The sequence below is a fragment of the Rhinolophus hipposideros genome, assembly GCF_964194185.1.
Source record: "Rhinolophus hipposideros genome assembly, chromosome: 22".
Taxonomy (NCBI): Eukaryota; Metazoa; Chordata; class Mammalia; order Chiroptera; family Rhinolophidae; genus Rhinolophus; species Rhinolophus hipposideros.
The window spans coordinates 44,838,365-44,855,461 of record NC_138068.1 but is presented as its reverse complement, the minus strand read 5'-3'; the positions used below and the strand labels follow the sequence as shown (position 1 = coordinate 44,855,461).

Genomic DNA, 17,097 nt, shown 5'->3' with positions numbered 1-17,097 from the left:
GTTTTAGCTTTAAGGATTTTTATGAGCTGGAACCAAAGAAGTTTCAGAATAAGACGAATGGTATCACACCCTGACAGAGGCTGCTCCTGTGTAACCCAGGGCTGGCTGACACCGTTGTGGAGATGAGACCAGCTGACTTTGAGTCCACAGGTTGCTGTGGGCACAGTTAGAGCCACAGCCACTGCCTTTCTGGTGTTGTCAGGCCTGTTAGCAGTGGGTGCTGAACAAGCAACAATCTGTTCCTTTGTGTGTAGACCAGCAGTAGCTCCTAGATGGGAGTAGGAGGAGGTCCAGCTGCCATCCCTAGACATGGGAGTGCTGAACCAGACTGGCCAGTCAGTCAGTGACCTCTGGGGCCTGTGGGTGAGTTCAGAAGCAAGGTCCTGGACTTTTGGAAGGACTGAGGTAGGGCCACCCAACTGAATGGCAGCCATAAGCCCACAGCTGAAGAGGTTTTGTGAGCTAGAGACATGGTAGTTTGTTGACTTGTTCATATGCTCACTCACTCAGGAAGGAAATGAGCCTTTGTGGATGCCAGGGGGTATGCTAGGCTCAAGGGTACAGCCGGTAGTTGTGCATGCAGTACCTGGGGTGAAGGCCTGCTGTGGGGACACTGCCTGACTGGGGCTGTGTGTGTGTCAGGGAAGGGAGAGTGGAACTGAGATCTGAAGAATGAGTAGGAGGTAGCCGAAGTAGAGGCATGGGTGACAAAATGGGAGGAGGACATTCTCTGGGAGGATGGGTCTTGAAATGGGGAGAAATCATATGTCTCTTTGTGATTCTCCAGAAAATCAGGGAGGGTTTCCTGACTGACCTGAGCCACCAGAAGAAGCAGATGCCCTTGGTCAATGACGAGGCACTCCTCAGAGACATGGCCAAAGTCAAGCAGGTAGGCCCGTGTGCAGCCTGGTCCTGCTGCCTGGAGCTAGTGTGGGACTGTATCCCTGAGCGGTCCAGGTAGGAGGGACAGGGGCTGTAAAGTCCATCCACTCTATGCGGGTTTTCATATGAGGGCCTGACTGACCTCAGGTCACGCAGCAGACAGGCAGGTGGATGTGTGGGTGGGGGAGCGCAGACCCCCAGAGCAGCCTCGAGCATGCCTGCACCCGAAGCTCTGTCCAGAGGGAAGCGCTAACAACGCTGATTCAGATCTGTGCGCCTGAGCCTCTCCCCACTAGGCAGCCTCACGGCTCCATAGGCCAGGGGGCGCTGAGACTCTTCAGACCAAGTGGGGGGCCTTGATGGAGAACGAGGACTGACCGTGAGACACCATGCGCCCCCCACCTACCTCTGCTCCATGCCCAGAAATAACCCATTATTTGGAAGTCTACGTCCTCTCTCTCATCTCTCCACGACTGCTCTCGTCCGTCTCCTTTTATACTATACAGACTAGTCTTCTTTTAATGTGCTTTTCTTATCCTTTGCTTTCCTGCAGGTTTGCTGTGTGGTCTGATTTTCCATTTATTTCTGCCGCTGGCGGCGCGCACGCGCTCTCAGGACCCCCCTTCTGCCGCCGTCACTTGTCCTCGCGCGGCCCCCCCTCCCCCCCCCCACGCCCGTCCGCCCCTCAGCTCCGGTCCTCCCTCCGCCCTCCGGGGTCTTCCCGGGGGCAGCAGCGGGCATCGGGGAGCCCCCGCCCTGCCGCGTTTCTGACGGAGGTGTTCTGAGCCCAGGTGGAAAGCCCAGCACTAGTGGGACCTGGGGGAGTGTGTGGGGTTCGTTCCTGTGAACCGCCCCACCCTCCTTTCCCTTCATTGTCCCCAGGAAAACAAGCTGAAGCTCTGTGCTTTCCTGGGAAGGAGACCCGGTGAGCACCCCCGCCTCGTCCACGGCCGATGTGCACGTGAAGGGGTCCACGAGTGGGAGCGGCGGCTGCTGAGCCGCCTGCACGGGCACCGCGAGGGCCCCGGCGGCCCCTCCTGCAGTCGCGGGGCGGGGCGGGGCGGGGCGGGGGCGGGCCTGCGTGGGCGGGGCGGGGCGGGGCGGGGCGGGGCGGGCCTGTGGGCGGGGCGGGCCTGTGGGCGCTCCCTCCGCGCGGGACGTCACGTGTTCTGTGCGCTCAGTGCCTGGGGAGTGACGGAGGGCAGGGTGAGCTCTGCCTCCAGTCTGCTGGGGGGTCGGGCGGGCAAAGCGCTGAACAGCTCGCGAGGGCCGTGGGGTTTCGGGACCGCGCGGGGCCCAGGTGTCGGCGTGCGGCCCGGGGTGGGGGAGCCTCCTGCGACTCCAAGGCTGGGCTTCAGGTTCACTTCAGCTTTTGTTTTAAATTTACTTGTTGTCTTTCTTAGACTTGCCTTGAGTTATTTGGAAAGATTTTACTTATTGCAGGCATTAAAAGAATACTTACTGAAAACCAAAATAGTATACATTAAATTTATACTTGTACCTTAAATTACTTAAGCAGCATTTAGATATGAGAGCAAATATGAATCAAAAACCCTCTAAAAGTAAATGAATATTTGCTAGGTTTACAAATATGATAAGAAAACCTTAAAAAATAACTTCATTTTTAAAGTTTTGTAATGTAATAAGTGAATATTTATTTTCAAAACAAAAGGAACCACAAATAACTCTTTTCAAGCTAGAAAGCTCCTCTCAAGAGCATTAGAGCTCCTGTTACAAATAAATAAGACTCAGTCAGGTGGAGGAATGTAGTCCCTGTGACACAGTTGAGTGATAGGGTAGATGGGGTTGAGGCTTGAGTGTTTCTGATGCTGCTGACCCGAATCTTCAGAGAAGGCTGCAGGTGAGGGGCCTCCTGTGTGCGGCTGACGGAGCACTTCATGCTTCCCTGGCCAGAAACAGTTCATGGAGACCTTCTTCTGTTTTATTTGCCTTATTTTGCCATATTTTTCTTTTGTTGTCATGATTTTCTGCATTTTTTCATCAGTTTCCCCAGTGGTGTCCCTGAGTCCCTTCTTTGAACCCAGTTTTTGAATAGCAGTGAAATCACTGGGTGCCCCTTCCGTCTTCCCACTGTGGCCCCACCTACAGTCAGTAGTTTCTCTGTCACTTCTTTTGGTGTGTGCCTTTGTACTTCCATCATGCTCTCCTCCTGCAGGGATTGTCAGCTATTAATTACACCCTGTGATCCCCAGCTGTTCCACTGAGGCTGTATGGGGCTCGTGCTCATTTCTTTCTCATTCACCTACCCCTGCCTGTATGTGTGCTCATGTGTGTACAGGTGCTTTCTCCATGGTTAGAGCATATGACATTGACACTGTGCTCTGCTGTCCTCATTCCAGACTTTATTTTTGCCTTAGTCTGCGGGTGAACACATTTAGTGCGCACTAGTCGTTTTGCAAAGCCGTCCTGCCTGAATTTCCTTCTAGTTCACAAAACTGCTCCCATGAACCACACTCCCCAAGTTCTTCCTTGTTCAGAACAGTCTGTAGCTTTTCATTGTGAAGGACAATGGAGGGTGACATTTTCAGTTCACTTTCTTTCCTTGAGCATCATTTAGGTCCTGCGCTCCTCTGTCTAGAGCAGGGGTGTCAAAACTACGGACCGCGGGCCAAGTGCGGTCCACAATTCATTGTTAATTGGCCTGCAGCAAATTCCAAAAATATATTTAGTTTACTTAAATAAACCAGGTGAGGCAATACGTACTTCACCTCAAGTGAGTGGCCCGGCTGTTTGTGTATCTTACCACATATGGCCCTTGGTATAAAACGTTGAAAAAAGTTTGAACACCCCTGGTCTAGAGAGAGGGTTCTGGTGTGTCTTGCTCTCATATCATAAGTGAGCTGGTCACATTGCCTGTGTTAATTTTACTGCACTGTGTCTGCATGCTGGCCGCTGTGGGTCAGTTTCCCAGGTGCTTAGGATGTTCTTTGAATATGATTGCCATCTTGCAGTATTTCTAGGAATTTTTCTTGAAATATATTGAAAACATTTGATGGAGCCATTGTTTTGGTTTTCTTCTTCTGGGACTCCAGCGAGGTGTGGGTACTGGGGGGTGGGGATTGGTGGTTCTTCTTCTATCTACCTTCTTGCCTGTTGATTTCGCTCTGAACATTTCTAGAGGTCTTTCCTTTTTTGTTAGATTCTCTGCTCTTGTTTCCATCCTCTGTGTGTCTGCTATGCTTTCTGTGACCCTTTACTCCCTCTTGGCGTCTGTAATCAGGCTGCATTTACATGTGGTGGTTCTGCCTTTTTGCTCCCATGTTCTACCAGTTTTCATTTCACATGCTCCTGTGTTCTGCCCTCTCCCAAAGTCTTGTGTTTCGGCGCTGTGGTCCCCTTTCCAGGTTGATGGTCCTCACAGGTTGGAGATTCTCACAGGAAGATTGGTTCCACTTTCCCTTGTCTTTAGGGAAGCTGAGTTCCTGTTTACTACTCCTACATGAGTGAGCTGCACTGCCCATGATGCCTAGCAGAAGCTGCGTGGAGCTGCGTGGAGCTGCGTGGAGCCTTCGGGCAGCTGCCGGCTTCCCCAAGGCCTGCTGCCTCTCTGGCTGCATCTCCTCTGCCTCTTCCAAGTCCAGCCTGGCTCAGGAGGCTCCCCACCCGGGCTCCCCTGGTTTCTCCCCTGCAGGCCTCTGTCCACTAAAGATGTCAGACCCTCCTCCCAAGGTTTCCCTATAGGACAGGTGCTGATGAGCTCAGCCTGCCTGCCCCCCGGGCTCCTTCCCTGTCTTCCTCGCTCACAGCTCCTGTGGGGAGGCCACGTCCTGAGACCCTTGCATTTGCAGCCCTGCCCCCGACCACACGGCCCACCCCCACTCCGGCCCTCTGTCCCCGTGACCTGACAGAACTTGCTCCATGTTCTGGAGTTTGCATGTTTTTACTCTTCCCTAGTTTTTGGTGAAAATGTAGTGTTTTTATTTTTTTCTGTACTTCATGTTATTTTGTCTGATTTCTGGAAGTGGGACGACTTAGAAGTAAGGGACAGCCATGTTCCTACCAGGACCTGAAATCAGAAGTTAAAGATAAGCCACAACTCTGTATTGCTTATGGCTTGTTCCTGGCTCTCCGATGCACGCTGTCTAAGGCGGCCTGTCACCTCTGAGTGGACACGCCCCTCACACACACTGAAGTTGAAAACTGGTGGCCTGGTGAGGACACCTCAGTTTGCTGGGGCTGAAGGTGAGCCTGCCATTGTAGCTGATCCTCTGTTTGCTCCTTGCAGGAGAGCATCAGGACAGGAGTGGGGGGATTGGGGGTTTCACCTGTTACCCTCGAAGACTGACAGTGCCATTACCATGGTACTGGCATCACCTCTTTTTCGAGTGCCCGTTATGTGCAAGGGCCTTGGGCCTTGACCAGACCCAAAGCAGGCTCCTGTGTTGGGCTGTTCTGTAAACAGGGGTGCAATTGTTCCTGTGGGCCTTCGGAAGAGTCTGCTCCTGACTGGCCTTCCTCACCACCCTGGGACACAAGTGCAAAATCTAGGGGCCTCGTCCCCCTTCTATAAGGGGGATTTCCTGGAGGGTTTTGGGGCCCAGTTGCTATACCCTATCACCTTTGTCAAGGTTGACCTCTGCAGTTGCTGATCACCAAGGTGCGTAACAGGGCAGGGGATTGTATGGCTCTAGTTGCTCCACTCGAATCTCTTGTTTGTCCTGCAGGAATAAAGAAGGACCCTGCCAAGGGCTTTGTGCCCAGAACTGTCATGATCAGGGGAAAGGTGAGATAATGACCTCTTTGCTTGATATTTGGCCAGAATGGAAAAAGCACCACGCTTTTCAGCAGTGCCACTGTGTTCCGACTTGGGCACCAGTTGCCCACTGGGCTGGACACTGAGAGTGGCTCAGAGGCACGATGTACGTGGAATACCAGTGGTTCCCGGGCCCCGAGGTAAGACTGTGGGCTGAGATGGTTCAATCTGCATCAGCTCAGCAATAGGAGGGAGCTGGGTAGGACCCCAGCCTTCCCAGCACATGGGATTGGGGGACCCCAGCCGTGAGGGTAGCCCCCAGTGGCTTGCTGACCCCTTCATTTGGTGGGGCGGCATTCTTTCTCTGAATAACCACCACCCTTCATGCTATGCCCAGCTTTGGGGCCCCAGCTTGCATCCCCACCCCCCACTCATGTGCTGAAAGGACGCAGGTCACTGGCTGCTTCATCGACCAGATGTGAGCTCAGGCTGAGCTCAGACTGGCTTTATTTCATTTTATTTACTGTGGCATGTGCTTTGGATATGCTCTTGTGGAGTCTAGCTTATTTAGGCATTGGTGGGTCTCATCATTGCGCTCTGCACTCGGGTCAGTGTCCCACTCTCTGCCCCTTTTCCCAGCACCCTGACATCATCAGAGAGTGTGAGCTGCACTAGGGGCACATCTTCTTTATGGGGGGGCATCACAAGGTGGGGCCAGGCTCTGTCTTCTGCTCCGACTCGAGCATGTATGAAGGTGGACAGTAAGTTGAAGCTCTTCCGTAAACCCACCAGCTTCAGACAGCAGCGCACACTCACCTTCTTTGGTCTCTGTCCACGCCTCCAACTTCTGCTGCTTCTGAAGCACATTCTAGACATCATTTAGTTTCATTTGTCAGTATTTCAATATGTATATGTATATCTTAGAGATACGGACTTTCAAACAGTTTAAAACATTCTAATTATTAAAAATTTCAAGCCTAGAGAAAAGTAGAAAGAACTGTGGAACATCCATAAAGCTATACTTGTGCTGGACCGTTTCTCAGTAAACCACAGATACTAGAGTGCTTTACCCCTCAGCACTTCACATGTTCACACAGTGATGTTTTCCCCTAAACCACAGCACGTACAGACTCTTGAACACTGCCACACCAGACCATCATCACACCTGGTTATTAAAATCACATATATTTTGAACAGTTTGTTTGAATCAGGACCCTGGAGATGGCTAGCATGGTTGATCGCTGGCTGTTTCTTAAATCGCTTCATTTGTAGGTCTTCTCCATGTCTCTCTTTTCTGCCCCCCTGCAATTAGTTTTGTTATAGAAATTGGTGGCGGGGTGTCTTCCCCAGCGGGCTTCTCCTGACTGCATCCCTCCTGCATGATCCAGTATGTTCCTTATTTCCCTGTAGTTCCTTTAAGTTGGTAGTTAGTTTTAGTAACCTGTTCTTTCTAGCTCTTCATTTCTGAAAACTGACTAGAATTAGGAAACAAGCTTGAAGCTGACAGATTTTTGCACATGGTGAGGTGGCCGTCATGAGATGTGCTCCGTCAGAGCTGAGGGAGAGCAAGTGGGACATCACACCCGGTAGGGTTGCAAGTTCTGCCACGAATCCGTCTGCTAGGTTGTGTGGAGGACACACAAGAATGCCATGGCCTCAGCCCCTTTGGGAAGCCACCCTTCCCCGATACCAGGAGTCAGCTCAGCTAAGCATGATCTCAGTGTGCCCAGCACCAGGCTTCAGCAAGCAGTAGCAATGCCAGCCGCTGAATACAGGCGTGTTCATGCTGGGCCCTCCCTCCCCCTTTCTAGGCAGCTCCTGGTTACCACATGGCCAGCATGATCATCAAGCTGGTCAACTCCATCGGTGATGTCGTCAACCGTGATCCAACTCTGGGTGACAAGCTCAAAGTGATCTTCCTAGAGAACTACCGAGTGTCCTTGGCTGAAAAAGGTACCTCTGGAGAGACTATGTTAGACTAGAAAGTCTGTCCCTGCCTGGGCGCGATGTGGGTGGTCATTGCTGGTCAAGGGTTAACTCTGCCCTGGACACCAGGCTCCCCAGCCAAAGGAAGTCTTCAGTCTAGCATTGAAAGGCTTTGTGGAGCCTATATGTCCTTAAGTGCGGAGAACTACTCTCAACCTTGGATGTCCTTTGTCTCTGTACTTTCTTGCTCCTGCCCTGATCTCATTGTCTCTTCCCCTTCCTCTCTCCTAGGCTTCTCAGTTTTGCCTTTCTGCTGCTGAACTCACTCTTGCTGGCAGGATATGCTTCCATGCATCTCCCTTTTCCCTTCCCCTTCCCCATCCCCAGAGGGTGCTTCTGCTCATTACCACCTGTTCACTCTCAAGAGCATTCATTGCCTGCTTCTCACCTGGGCCAGCACTAGTTTCTTTTGTGCTTTCCAAGGGCAACTCAGGGCCTGACATCTCTCCCTGCTCTATTCAGAGTTGAGCCTAGGGCCACTCCACTTTGGGGAGACTTGCCTAGGATGTGTTCCTAGGAGAAGGTTCTAAAGAAGGTCCTGCAGCTAAATGTGCCTTAGAGCATGGCTATCCTGATCTGGCCTCTTCTGGGGATCCTGGCTGGGAAGCATCTGTCCAACCAAATGGTGGAAAGCTGAGCCTGGAATTCTAACACCACGTAGCAGGCACCTCTGTGGTTCAAACAGGCCACTTGCTGTTTCCTGGGCTTTGTATGAGTAAAGATGTGCAAGTTAGTGTGCTCTCTCCTGCCAGCGCGGCCCGTTATCAGAGCCATCCCTGTGGTCCCCATTGCCATGGACCATGTCTGGTTCAGTTGGTATGGTTCGTCCTTCACTGAGCTTCTGACACATGGCCATTTGCTGCCTGGAACAGCCCCTCACTGTTATTTGGGGAAGGCTTTTGCATTTCTTTAGAACTGACCTTGAAGGTGTGCAGCCTGTGGCCAGTCTGGGTTGGACTCCCACAGCCTCTGCATTGTCCCTCAGCTCTTGGACTTGCTGTGACAATATTTCTGCCATCACGTTTGCTGTGTCATGCTGCTCATGGGCGTGCCTGCATGTGGACTGAGACACCTATGTCTCTTTATCCTAATACCTAGGCTTGACCTTGGAAAACGGCTGGGCTCTGGTCTTGCTGGCCTTGAATGCCAGCCATTGGGTTAGGAAAGCATCAGCTCCGCAGACGAGCTGCGGATGTGGGAGCAGGGATGCCAAGGCACGTGGGACAGAAAAGGCGCAGGGAACCTATGCTTGGAAGCAGCTGCGTGGCCATTTGTGTGAACACGAAGAAATTGCCCCACCAACACACACACACGTTTTTAGTCCTCTGGTTCCCTGGGTCTATATTCCTGTTGAAGTGATCTGGTGAGCCTTATGGGCTGATTGAATAAGACAAAAGTGGTGCTGGGATGAAGGGGGTGATAAACCAACAGGCCAGGACCAGAGGCCCCACCAGGCTTTGCTTGGGTCCCGGTCCCTGGAAGTTTCCAGAACAAAGGTCTTTTGCTACCTGCAAGGCTTCTCCTCAGGAGTGCCCTCGTGGATCCTCTGCCTCAGGCTGCCCTGGATCAAGGAGAGCCCTTACTGGTGGGGTGGGCAATGCCTAGCCTCAGTTACCTTCGGGGTCTGCTTCATCCTGGAGTGAGCGCCAGCTGCAGGCCAAGAGGAGGGAGCAGTATTTGTTGCCTTCCCATGGCTCATGCTGTGAGTGGTTGGTGGCTAACATGGCTTTTTCTGCTCCCTGCCCCGCCCCATCCAGTGATCCCTGCTGCTGACCTCTCACAGCAGATCTCCACCGCGGGCCCTGAGGCCTCCGGCACAGGCAACATGAAGTTCATGCTCAACGGTGCCCTCACCATCGGTACCATGGATGGTGCCAACGTGGAGATGGCTGAGGAAGCCAGAGCTAAGAACCTGTTCATTTTTGGTCTGCAGGTAGAAGACATAGAGGCCCTAGACCAGAAAGGGTGTGTGTTTCCCCTCCTATGCTGTCGAGGACATGGCAGCACCCTGGGGACTGCCCACTGTGGAGGGCCTCAAAGGGCTCTCTGGCCAGGCCTCTGCTTGCCAGGGGGAAAGCCTGCCCAGAGAGTGGGGTGTGGCTGCCGGCACACTGGTCTGGTCTGCTCACTTCCAGAGCACCAAGCATGCTGTCCAACGAGGCCGGTTTGGGCAGGAGCTGGCTGCTTTGTGCTTCTTCTCCATGGCCCACTCTGAGGGGTCCAGACCAAGTGTTTTCAAAAGGGTGGAAGGCCCTGGTCTTCCCTTGCAGACAGGGCCCTGATCACTTTTGACCTATCTGGGGATTTGAGGCTGACCCACTGCCGAGATTTTCTGCCCTAATTTTGTAAATTAACCCTTTTGTCTAGGAATAGTTTTAGATTTATAGAAAAGTTGCAAAGACAGTACAGAGAGTTCCAATTTCACCTGTTGCTTACACCCTGCTAATTAGTGTGGAATATTGTGACAATTAACCAATAGTGTTATGTTGTTATTTATTAAAGTCCATACTTTTTTTTTTTCCTTTTTCCCCCTTCTTCCACCTCCTCCCACACTCTGGTTCAAGCCCTTGTTTCTCAGTCTAGTTGTGTCGGACACAGCTCCCTGGCCCATGCTGGTGTTATGAGCCCTGTGCTCCTCCTGGCTAGGCAGTCCATCGCCAGGGTTGCCAGTCGTCGGTCGGCAGCTCATGGCAGCTTTCACCAGCTGCTGGCTGCTCACGATGGCTGCCGGCCACTCACGCTGGCCACTGGCCGCTCATGGAGGCACACAGTAGCCTGCTGCGGCTCAGGCCAACCTGCGGCCGCTCATGGCAGCCCAGCTCGCGGAGAGCTGTTGTTCACACTCTTAGCTGTAGAGGGCGCAGCTCACTGGCCCATGTGGGAATCGAACAGGCAGGGTGCTCTAACCACTTGAGCCACCGCGTGGGCCCCAAAGTCAATACTTTATTTGCCATGAATGTCTTGTCACTTTCTGTCCCAGGATTCCATCTTCTCTGGTCTGATAGCTGCTTAGCCTTTCCTCGTTTTTCATGGCCTTGGACACTCTTGAGAAGCCCTTGGCGTAATTCTGAACAATAATTAAAAAGAAAAGACAGTGTTGTCTAATTGCCTAAAAGCTCTCTGGGGAGTTGGTGAGGCTTCAGGCGCCAGCTAGGTAAAAACCCAAATGTCACCTTAAAAGCCAGAACTGCATCCTTATCAGTCTAGGAGCACACACACAATGTCCCATTTCACACCCCCTCGTTTGGGCTCTTGCTGCCCCATCCCCATGTCCTGGGATGTCCATATCTGCCAGTGTCCTCCTTTCCCAGACTTCCTGATGGCCACAGGCCTGTTGGGTCCCGGAGGGTGCGGATGGGGGTGGGAGGGCGGAGGGTAGGGGATTGGGGAGAGGGGTGGAAGGGACAGGGGCAGGGCGTTGGGGGCAGGTGGGGATGCACAGCACTGCAAGTTCTGGAGCAGCTCTGCTGTGGGAATATTATGGAGCCACGTGTGCTATTGTACATCTCAGGCATGCTGTGGGGGACTCTAGTGGTGGGAATTGCCAGCTGCATGGTCCAGCTTCAGGCTTTAAGCACCAGCTGACCACCTGGATGGGTGTGACAAGCAGGAGGTGGTGTCCCATGTTGCTGATTGCGGGTGATTCCTGTGCCATCTCTTGTACAGCAGTAGAGGGAGTGTGGGCAGGATGTTCCAGAAACCTCTGGGAGGCAGGCAGGGCGGGGTTGGGCAGAACCCTGCAGTAAATGTGGGTCCATGGTGACACAAAGTGGTTCAAATGAAGTTAACTTGTGACATAAATTGCAGTGCAGTTAGTGTTTTATTACAATGCAATAGACACATGGTTATAACTCACCTTCAGTTACAGACTTACTCACTTGGGACAGCTTGGCAGCACCATTTGCCATTGTGACATTTGTGACAGTTCTTTTACCCTGTTGGTACAAGTTGAGTCTGGTGAATGCTGAGAATTGATCCCTATTCCACTTTCAGATGCTTCTGGGTTAGTTTTGTTTCTTTTTGATGAATGCTGTCAGCTGGCTTCAGCCAGACCAGATAGTAACCACACCGGTACTAGGGCGAGGAATTTGGCCCTGGCTGAGGTTTGTAATCAAGGAAAGGATTTTAATGATTTTATGAATTGTGTATCTCACTCAATTGTAAACAAAAATGCATTTCTGTATTCATAAATCCTGTTGGGTTTTGTTTGTTTGTTTGTTTTGTCCAGAGCATTCTTCTCCTATATAACCAGTTCTTGGCCCAGTTAGAACTGAGAACAGACGGCCACATAGAACCTGTTGCCATTCTGTGCCCCTTTACCTTTGGAGGTAAAAGGCAGGAAGCCTCTCAGCTGTGCAGCCCTAACCCATGTGCACAAAGAGGGTGTATTATAATTACCAATTTCTATAAAGGAATAGGTTAAAACAAAAATTTTTGAGAATAGTGTCCTCAGACAGAAGTGTTGCTCACAGACGGGCTCCGTCACCCCGGAGCGTGAGGATGCAGATGGCAGTCAGGTAGCTGGTTTCCTGATCTCCTGTCTACCATTTCAGGTTGGAAGTGTTTGCGGGTTATGAAGCATACGTGGCATGTCAGGCCCAGATGGACGAGCTGTACCAGGTAAGGTTCTTGGGCCCCAGAGCTGGCGGGGGCAGTCATGGTGGGGGAGCAGAGGGGCACATCTCCATCCTGCTGTCTTGGGCTACTCCTGGGAGGTCACAGTTAAGCTTGTGGCCCAGAGCAGGCTGGCTGGGGATTCGGCAAACTGAGTCACATCCTGGGTTCAGGCTGTCCTTCTTTGTCATCTTCTACTCAGGGGCTGTCTTAGCTGTCCTCTGCTCTTGACTGCCCTGCTGCTTTCTGTGACTCCTTGGAGCCAGGCTGCTGTCCATCTGGCACAAGTTTCCCCAGCAGAGGGGGTGGAGATGGGCCTCAGCGTGCAGTCTGACCACCCCATGTTGGTGTGATCAGGGTGGGAAGGGGATCAGGTGCAGAGTCTGACCCAAGAGGGACAGGCCTGGTGAGAAGTGCATACAGAAAGCATGTCTAAAATGAGAATATGAATGATATCTTGGAGAGATACAGGCTTTGATATTTAGTAGAGTGAAGTATTTGTAGCTGTAAGGAGTGTTTTTCTAAGGCAGGGATGCTAGAGCCAGCTCTCTACTTGGTGGTATAGGAAGCAGGACCAGAAGAAAACTCAAATGCCAGGTTTCTGTGTGAAGCATATGCTTGGCTGCACGTGGCAGCCCCGTGAGACTGGTGTCCCCACCTTGGAGTTCACATGGGATCCCAAGGGAAGATCCAAGTCCTAATCTGGGGGAGGTGAAGGAGGGTATCCCTTGGTGCCTACTTCCCTCCCTTTTCTGGGTGCACACCCCATGGAAGATGACAGTGGGAGGGGACACTGGTGATGGTGGTGTGACTGTGAAGAATTTTGGCTTAGATGGTTTATTTCCTCAAATTAAACAGGTTCTTGGACGAAGCCTGAGGGATTTGTGCATCTGATTTGTTGCCAATCTTGGCCCCCTGCTTAGGAAGTTATCATCACTGCCTGCACTTGAGAAACAGCTCCTGATGTTCCTGCCTTCGAAAGAACAGGATGGGGCCTGGAAAAGGAGTGATGGGTGGGGATCTGGGTGGAAACTTTGCTTCCCTTAAACTGGGCCTAAAGGAGTGGCCCTTTTGAGGAGGCCCCTCCAGGTGTGGCTGTAGTTGGAGGGCAGCTGCCAGGCTCTGGTGGGCCCTGGGTGGAAGGAGACCGCTTTACCACTTCTCCCTGGGAATTGGATCCGCCTGGTGGCATATACTCACTTGGTAGCGTTTCTGTCTTTGTTGTGTGGCCTGTGCCCTAGCAAGGTGTGGAGCATTTCAAGGGCCAGGACCTACTTAGACTCCTGGCCCCTTATATGTAGTCATTTGGTAGCTTTTCTGGTAGTTAGGGCCCATTTTCAATGAGCTATGATTGCCATTTTCTCCTCTTCCATCAGGCTGCCCAGAGCGAGGGCTAAGAGCTCATCTAGGAACATCCTAAAATTCTGGAAGTGTGAATTCTCTTGTGCCTGAGATTACTCAGCATCTTCTCTTTGTAGAACCCCAAAGAATGGACCAAGAAGGTAATCAGGAACATCGCCTGCTCCGGCAAGTTCTCCAGTGACAGGACCATCAGGGAGTATGCCTGAGACATCTGGGGTGTGGAGCCCTCTGACCTGCAGATCCCATCCCCCCAACTTCCCCAGGGACTAGGTGCTAGTGCAGTGGGACCAATGGGATTTGGGTTTTTTGTTGACTGTACCTCATGCTGGTTACCAGGCACTTGGCCAGCAGCCAGTGGTCCCTGATTTTCTCAATGCTGTATTTCAGGGAGGGTTGTGGGGATCATGGTGGTGGCTTGGGATTTGGCGGGGTGCAGCGGGATGGAAAAAAAAGGAAAGGGGCTAAGAGTGAGGTGCTGCTTGGTTTCTGGCAGGAAAGCAGAGCTCATAGCACTGACCAGCCAGAACCCATAGTTTCAGCCCACCGGCCCCTTTGACTTGTCCGCCCCACAGAGGTGGGGAAGGTGGAGCCACCTGCTGGGTTCCTTTGAAACCTTACACACACACCTAGCTGTGAGCTTGTTTTGTTTTGAGCCTCTGGAGTCTGGGCAAGTGGCCATGGCAAAGCCTGGGGAAGTGTGTTCTGCAGCACCTGAGCTGGCTGGTAAAGCTGGCTGATGCAAAGTTAGCTTGCTTTTGCTTTTTCAAAAGAAAAAACTAATTTCACAAGGAAATTAAACTAGCTGAAACCTTTTTCTTGTTTTAGCTACTAAAAATTGTACTTCTGAAAGTTTTGGCAGGGGAAGCAATTCTAAGATGTTTTCGCCCCACCATGGGGCCCTGGGGTAGGGTCACTGCCTCTGCTGAGGAGGCTGAATGTCTAGCCGCTGCTGCAGATCTGCACCTTCCCTGTGCCCCTGCCCTGTCCTGGAGAGTGCATTTCTGTTCTTACACACAAGGCTGGCTTCCTTCCTCCCTCCTTTTCCATTAGTGTGACAACCGGCTCTGGAAAAGGACCAAGTGGGCCCAGAGGGCAGCCCACTTTCCACTCTGCCCACACAGCAGGCTGGTGCCAGGAAGGGCAAGTGAAACCCTCAGCTGCCCAAAGGAGAGAGCTGAGATTAGGGGGCACCCTATACCATAGGGTGTTGGCAATGTGGAACAGAATCGCCCTTCCAGAGGGCTCTGCCTCCTTGCATGCTGGGTCTCGGCATCCCAGACTCTGCCTTCACTCCAGGTCCTGAGTGCTCGCAGAACCAGGCCATGGAAGACTTGCTCAAGTGCACACTTCATCAGAGCTGTTGGGGTCTGTGGTTGCACCCCCAACACCCTCCACTGCCCCGTCCTTTAGGCTTATGCGACTATCACTGTACCACGTGCTGTTCCCTGCCTCATGTATGAGAAAACTGATTAAACCTTCCTGCCCGTGCTCAGTTGACCTGGCCTCTGTGTTTCACGCTGCACTGGCCCAGACAGGCTTCAGTCCCTCACTGGTAACGAGGAACTGAGCTAAATTACGGCCCATTATTCAGGGATTGAGGAAAAGTTCTCTTATTCCAGCTGCTGTGGAACTTAGAGCTGTATGTGCCAGCTCTTCAGAGAATTGTGGAATCCAGCCACTTGGTAAATTGTCCTCTGGGCGTTGGCATTTTTGCTATGAATTGTATTGGTTCCTTTTTGCACCTGTATTCTGCCACCCACTCCTGGCCATGGGAGTTGAATGCCCTAGGGACCAAAATATTTCCCCCAAAATTGTATAGCTACAAGTTGAATAAAAAACAGGAGGGACATGAACTTGGGGCTGAGTGTTACCCAAAGACTGTGAGAACTGTGGGACCTTGGAGCACAGTGAACCCTTGCAGGGGCTGGTGGTACTGTCAGGCTCTCCTGACTACCCCCTACCCCGCACCCCCACCCCCAAGATGTGTCCTGGGAATATACGCTCCCTGTCTCCATCTTGTGGCTCCCAGGATACATGCATGTAACTGCAGTTTACCACTATGCACATCACCATGTCTTCGATTTATTTTTAAGGACTAGTCTTCACCCACATTTTAAGTTTAGTTGCTTGTATCAAGGTAATGAGCCAAGAAACCACTAGGTAGGGCCTTTGGACCTGCTTAACTGACAGATGGCCCAGTGGCTGCCCACTCACTGCTCCCTCATCTTCAGTTGACCTGTCAGGCACCTATAAAAACACTAACAGCTTGTATTTTTTCTTTATATCCTGCTTCATTCTCCCCAGAAAGGATCTGAATCAGCTCACATAGACAAAAGTTTAAAAACAAAACAAAAACAAGATGAAGACTTGAGCCCAGGCAGAATAGGCAGGTCTGAGACCATATGTACAGGTCACACCCACTTCCTTGGCTGAGATGGGCTGGGAACTTGACATGAGCCTTGGGGCCTTGGTGACAAAGCCAGAAGAGCATGGCAGTCTCATGAAGGTGTTTCTGTGGTTCTCAGAGCCTTTGATGTAGAGCAGTTACACAGGAAGACATCATTGGGTCAGACCTGGGTGTCCCAGCTCTGAAATACATGCAGCCTGGGACGGTGGTGTCTTACAGGCAGTACCCATACCTGAAACACACTGACCTCAGGAGAAGAGTCTGTACACGTTTCAACCCTAGTTTAACAAAGGCATGTGTTTCCCAGATGGAAGAATCGCTATAGGCAGGTCTAAGGTGCCTCAGAGAGGAGGTGTAACCCACTTCGGCCTCTGGGCCCCAGGCCAGCCCCATCTGCTAACACTGACCTTGGATAAGGCCTTAGAGAACAGGCAGGCAGGTAAATGAGCCCCTCCTTATACCTAGAGAAGTTCTGAGCAGCTAAAACTGATAAGTTCTATAGCCTTAGGACTTAAGAGGAGGAAGGTCAGTGATCAAGAAACGCTTACATCCTCCAAGCGAGGACACACCCTTGTACCTGTACAGCAGGGGCAGGAAAGCACCCTGTGGGGCCAGTTTAAGCTCCATTCTTAAGCCACACAGTTCTCTGAGAGGTTGCTTAGCTAGGATGTAAGACTCTAGCCTATCACCAGTGACGGGAGGGGAGAAATGGGATCCCCAGTGGGTGGGAACAGCAGAACTGCAGGGGAGGCTGGTTTGACAAAAAGCCAAACAACACGAGCCACCACCAGTGAGTGAATGAGGCAATGCTCATGGGCCAGAACTTGAGTCCCAGCACTCAGGTGGCCTGTCCTTCAGTAGTCAGGGTTTGTGGTGAAACCCCAGTGCCTGTCTACTGATACGACCACATCCAAGGAGCTTGCTTAGCGTGAGGTTGAAAGGGTCACCTAGATAGGCCAGTATTTTAAGAAAATGCCACCTGCCACATCTGGAAAAGGACCCTCGCTGGAAGAAGGGAGGAAAGAAAGGCCCTCTTCCTCAGCCTTACAGTCACCCCTCCACACACGTGGCCAGGCTGAGTGCCTGCCTGTGGGCGGGGCTTGGGTGGGGCCAGAGGCAGCACTGAGAAAGC

The 17,097-nt window shown here is 52.0% G+C and overlaps 1 protein-coding gene across 1 annotated transcript in view; it reads left to right on the top strand.

Moving 5' to 3' along the window:
* The window catches only part of PYGB (glycogen phosphorylase B), a gene marked incomplete at both ends in the record, with an annotated part of 42,555 nt that extends 32,681 nt beyond the window's left edge, over positions 1-9,874 (top strand). The window contains 9 exon segments of the mRNA XM_081033789.1: positions 8-71; positions 75-122; positions 788-889; positions 1,765-1,932; positions 4,920-5,085; positions 5,568-5,626; positions 7,408-7,549; positions 9,340-9,547; positions 9,853-9,874. Of these exon segments, the coding sequence (XP_080889915.1) occupies positions 8-71; positions 75-122; positions 788-889; positions 1,765-1,932; positions 4,920-5,085; positions 5,568-5,626; positions 7,408-7,549; positions 9,340-9,547; positions 9,853-9,874 (979 nt within the window).
* Positions 9,875-17,097: the final 7,223 nt, after the last annotated feature.